This window comes from Anoplophora glabripennis, unplaced genomic scaffold, assembly GCF_000390285.2.
Source record: "Anoplophora glabripennis isolate ALB-LARVAE unplaced genomic scaffold, Agla_2.0 scaffold95, whole genome shotgun sequence".
Taxonomy (NCBI): Eukaryota; Metazoa; Arthropoda; class Insecta; order Coleoptera; family Cerambycidae; genus Anoplophora; species Anoplophora glabripennis.
In genome coordinates, this window is record NW_019416252.1 from 905,086 (window position 1) to 910,921 (window position 5,836).

Consider the following 5,836-nt stretch of genomic DNA (forward strand, 5'->3'; position numbering starts at 1 on the left):
TATTAAGAACAACACAAAAATAATAAATTTATAAGAACAACTTACCACAAGCCGTATTGAACACGGCTTGTGGTAAGTTGTTCTTTAGTTCGATACAAAACCTCTTCCTCAATCACCACTGTCCATGCAGTTCGTGGATGTCAACTTCCTACGTCTGGTTTAAAGTTGCCTTTTTCTCGTAATCGACGATGGATGGAAAATGTTGTTCGGCAAGGATGTCCGCGATTCGGAAAGCGCTCAGCTTCTCAAGCGTTGCATTTTACAATTAGGCCAACCGATAGAGCGAAAAAAAAGTCCGCTCACTGCTTCCCCAACTACCACTACCCGACTCTGACTCGAGCGTACTTTCGATGGTTTCATGCGGACATTTTTAGCATATTTCCCATCACCCAGACGAAAATCTGAGATACATAAATTGGAGATTATGTCGTCTACTTTCAGATGCCGTTTCCAGAATTGAAATCGCACCATTCTTAATAAATCGCCAGGCTGTGCAAAAGACCCTAATTTGTTTATAATGCAATTGTGCAAAAACTATGCATCGGACAGAAACCATCTTGCGCACGATTAAACTACATATTATTATCTATCATTTTCCGCAAGTTTGTTTTTCCAGCTTCAAATTTGACGGAGTTATGAATTTTGGAAAAAGGTCTATTTTAAAGGTTTTTCCGGATTTTCTCTGTAAAAAATGAATCGATCGGGTCGCACAAAAACCATTTTATAGGTTTCTTTATTCTCTACAAAATTCTTATTGAGAGTAAGACGATTCCATCATTATTTTTCGAAATATTATAAAAAAAACAAAAAAAAAATTCAATTTTTTTGCAGTTTTTTTTGTTTAAAAAAAATGTATAGTGAAATATAGTCTTCAAGTGAGGAGAAAAACTCTAAGTAGCATGGAAAACTTTATTCTACTAATTTCGCTGATAACACGAGACACAACCGAGCAGGAACTAGGCTTCAAGACTTCTGGCTCGTCAAGACTTCTGGCTCGTTCTTCCAAAAGTTTTCGGTTTTTATCCTTGTCCCCAGGTACCTACTTTTATTACTCTATCCTAATTAACACTTATCCGGGTCATTACCTACTCGGTTTGTGCTTATGTACCCTAATAAACAACTACTAATTTATGTTTACCGCCTACTTATTCTAATCTCATTTGCAAAATACATTTATTTGGGATAATCTCGAATAATTCAAAGTATAATTTATATGGCTCGTAAATTCGCAGAAAGCAAACTATATTTATTGGGGCAGGTACTAAAAATAATTGTAGCGTACCGCTACAATTGTTCACGACTTTGCCGGGGAAATCACTTGGGTTTTCATTTACTCAGTATTTTTCAAAAGGAAATACATGAAATTTGCTGTAATATTTAAGTGTGCCAAAAAATCTCTATTGGTTGACCTATCTTGCTTTGCCATAAATAATATGCTTGCCTGCATACCTACTCTTCGAACGTAAATTGATCCATTTATTGCTTGGCTATGCGTGCAATAGAGCTTTTATCACACAGATGTGGATAAAAATCAATTTTTACCAATAAACACTTATCGAAGAGATAAACGTGTTTATTTTGTTTCAAATCATTTTTTGCGTTATTCTTAATAAAAATTACCTAAATATCGAAGTCTTTTGGTGTCAACGAGATAACATTACGTTTTTGAATAAAAATTGCTCAATGACTCTAAACGGCTCATTTCCAACTAGGGGTTTATATGCAAATATTGTCTAATACAATCTCTTCTATATCCTCCTCAAGTTTTGAACACATGTTTGATACACCCTGTATATTTTAAAGTAAAATATATCCTTTTTTGTCATATAAAATAGTAGTATTTATATTTATTTTTAATTTAAGCATTTATAATTAAAATAAATAATAAATATGCAATATTGATATACATTTATTAAAAACTGAATAAATTACACCTACAACCTAAATAATAATAGTTCGGATTCACCGTTAAAGATTTTAGATAGTGTTTTTTAAACAATTGATGTAAGCCGAGGAAAGCCGCTATTGTTTAATTTTCGACAAAGTCAGCTATGAATACAAACACTTAACACTACGTGCAACATAACAGTCTTCAAGTTCAAGTCCAAAATTTAAGCAGTTAAAAATGGCTTACGAAGCGCCAATGTTCACGTACCACTAAATAGAAATTAAATCTGTGTCAATCTCGTATTATTATAAGAATTAATACATAGAAAAGGCACAGTTTTGATCGGTTCAAGTTGACATCTGAAATAACCGGTAATAAAATTGATTTTCTCTTTTAAAGCACTTAAGAAATTATTAATTTCTAAACTGAACTGTCCCAGATTGTCAATGAAATTACACATATGGCCTTCCAGTTCTTAGCTAAACACATTTGGTGTAGTGGATTCCATAGGTTCTATATTTACTGATTGTGCTATTTCTGGTGTTAACAAGCAACACCTTTTGTCCCCGATTGCTCCCTGATGAACGGGACAGAAAGGAGGATAGTTATCATGAATACAGTAAGATCCGGAAGCCCTAAAACGAATAATACATATATACAGGGTGGTCCACAGTGTATACTCAATATGTCAACTCTTTTGTTGTTAAGATTTTAAAAGCATCGCAGAGTAACAAAATAATTTACAATTATTTAAAAATAACCTTAAAATCTCACAATTCATAGTAATTATTATTGGCAAAAAAAGGAAATTCTTACGTCAGTGGCGTACTTTGGCCCATTACTATCGGTAATCCCACTCGATTGCCTGGTCTAGGTCCTGTAGGACATCTTCTGGTGCAAGGTTCTGCGCTTTTGGATTGTCCTGGAAAAAGGCTCTCTGCCATATAGCAGACTGCCCATACGTGACTGCAGAGCTGAGTGTCAACTAAAAGAAGGATAATTTACTTAAAGTAAAGAATAGGTAATTCTTTACTTTCTGAAATCATTGTCATATAGTAACAATAGTATTACCTATTACGTAACTAAAATCCAGGAATTATATTTTTATCAATACAATTAATGACAATTTGTTTATTTTTTCATTTGGGGTTTAGCAACAACAAAGTAATAAAATTGAAGACTTGTTTATTTGAAATATTCGTTCCACTTTTATTTTTAATTCAACTAGAGAGAGCTAGAGAACTAGCAAGATAGTAGTATTAAAAGGGGCAATAACTTTTATATTCTTTGCGCACGGGCCCGGAGAGCCCTTGCTACGCCACTGGTTTACCTACTCAAAGCCTACTGGGACAAAACACTATTTTGAATCAACAGGCAATGTGAACTAATAAGTTCCAAACTAACCTGTGTCTCATGATACTTTCGACAAATGATCTTCGCTGTTTACTAAATATTGAGGATGTAAATCAACGTTATTAGTTAAAAACTTCATTTAAAGTCGTGTTTTCATAGTAGAACACATTGATGTGACTCTTACCAGCAGGTACAGTAAAGCTTTGTGACAGGAGACACTAAATAGCAATGACATTTAAAAGTGCCCTATACTTTGTAGGTTACATCTTGCCCACACCCCACACTCAATCAAGACTCTATCCTGATAACTACTTTTGAGGAGTTCTAGTATCAGGTAAAGTTTGGCCAATGCAATTTGGGACACCCTGTACACTTACTATCCATTTCCTCGCAGTACGGTTGTATCCTGCCGCCGTTTATACAGAAGTCTACGTGTCCTCCTCTTCCTGCTTCACCGTAGTGACCGGCATTTGTGTGCAGGACATGTACAGCACCCGCATTTCCACTGGTCAGACGATTGGGGGCCGTCACCAGCGGCCTGGCTGGATCTAGACCGACGATTCTATGTAGCCGGAAGGTCACGAAACGGGAGATTAAACCGCAGGCATGTGCACCTAAAAATACAAGAGATTCCAGTGGCAGTTACTATTTGGAGGACATGTGTGGCGTTGGAAGGGGGTAAAAGGGTCTATTGCAAATATATTTATAATAATAGATTACTTCTAACAAGTTTTCTTTACCTAATGAGTGACCCACACAAGTCAACCTTTCTGTTCTCAAACCAGCAAGCCTCAATGAAGTTAGCAGGTCCCCAGTGCACTTGGCCACTGCCCTCATGTTGTTGACAGCTGCCCGGTAACAAGGAGGCGGGGCTAAGCTTCCCCAATCTACTACCCACACGTTATAACTACCGTTAGTGTTATATGCTGAAAAAAAAAAAAAATATAGTGATAAGATACTAGTGCACAATTTCAATAATAAATATATAAAGCTATGTCCCTAATAGGGCCATAACTATAAGAGAAATTTACACAGTATTCAGACAATTAATAAACCTAAAAATTATATCGCAATAAACTTTAAAAATGGCCCTGTTAGGTTCAAGTGACCTATATTTCTTACCATCCCTTAAGACCACCATGGGCAGCATATCATCCCCTCCAGCATAGCCATGAATCAAGAAAATGTCCTCTTTATTAGGATCCCAAATGCTCTGCCTCAACCAATCGCTCTGAGTATAGTCCACTTCCTGTTTTTTTCCTTTGCTATATAAAAAATAGCGGATGTCGGGATCTGGACACATGTCCTTTTCGTCGTAGGGTCGATATTTGCAGTCGCGAAGGGTCAGGTTACTGCTTACGAAGTTGTGGAGGAACAGAGCATCTTTTATGGGTTGGTTTGGCAGGGTGACTTGAGAGAAACATGTTGCTGAAAGAGGGAGACAACTCCATTAAAAGAACAATATAAATTATTATCAGTAGAAGAAACAAAGGGAAATTAGAAAGTAGTTGTAAAATCTGATAACCTTCAATTCTTAAATCGTAGAAACTATTGAAAATGAAAAGTATATTTGTTAATTTTTTAACTAACATCTTTTCATGTATATTGGCAGAAGAAATAATATATTGAATAAAATAAATTTTTAGTAATACGTGAATAAACAGTATTCGATGCAAAAATGTATTGTGACCACAAAATTTCGTTTCATATCTTCATTTGTTCAGAACTTTTTTGTATCTCACAAACGAAGACTTCGACGACGGATGTTTACAAATAGTCCTTCAACTTTGACATGTTGTAATACGTCTCGTACAATGTTCCATCGAAAAAATACAACATAGTACATAGTACATAGTACTGATAATCATTTACTTATTTCTGATAACTTTCATCCAATCTAGTTTTCTCTACAATCCATAATATACAATAGAACTCTCTATAATTTGTAAAAAAAATGCGATCTAAAACGCATAAATTTGGAACCTCGTGAAATATGTATTTGGTCATTTTATTGAAGATTATTTGAAAGAAATGAAGAATTGATTGATTGAATTGACTGCCCTTTTCAAAACACAGAAACAAAGCAATTTTAATTTGTAGAAATGAACTTACCTATATTTGTAGCTAGTATTCCAAATAAAAGCCACCACATTGTAAAAAATCAGCAACACAAAACGTAAGCTACCTACTTCGCGCACCCAGTTGATACAAACAAATTCTTAAAATTCTCACTTTTGCGTTTCTTTTAAGTACTTCATAATATATCTGCTGTTAAAAGTCCCGCTAGTTATATACGTACAGAGTGGCTCTTCTTCACTTGACTTTAAAACGTTTTTAAAGCAGAATCGACAACCGTATTATTTAAAAAAAAATTGAACTAAAAATTATCTCTAAAAAATGTGGGTCGACACTATTTGAAATAAGCACAAGAAAGCTTTGAATTTATCAGTATAAATCGAAAATCGTAACTAAGCTCTATTTGCTTGAAGACCCACACTTGAAAAACTGTTACTCACATAAGCGACTTGCATACTAAAACTGTCGCATTAGCATAGAGAAATTTTAGACATTTTACTTAAATCGCATTTAATGAAA

The 5,836-nt window shown here is 34.8% G+C and overlaps 1 protein-coding gene across 1 annotated transcript; it reads right to left on the reverse strand.

Moving 5' to 3' along the window:
* Nucleotides 1-1,940: 1,940 nt before the first annotated feature.
* LOC108905842 (lipase member H-like) lies at nucleotides 1,941-5,430 on the reverse strand. Its single transcript, XM_018708875.1, has 6 exons — nucleotides 5,354-5,430; nucleotides 4,364-4,669; nucleotides 3,982-4,167; nucleotides 3,619-3,855; nucleotides 2,705-2,873; nucleotides 1,941-2,523 (listed from the first exon to the last, which is right to left on the reverse strand). The coding sequence occupies exons 1-6, from the start codon at nucleotides 5,391-5,393 to the stop codon at nucleotides 2,364-2,366; spliced, it is 1,098 nt and encodes a 365-aa protein (XP_018564391.1). The 5' UTR covers nucleotides 5,394-5,430; the 3' UTR covers nucleotides 1,941-2,363.
* Nucleotides 5,431-5,836: the final 406 nt, after the last annotated feature.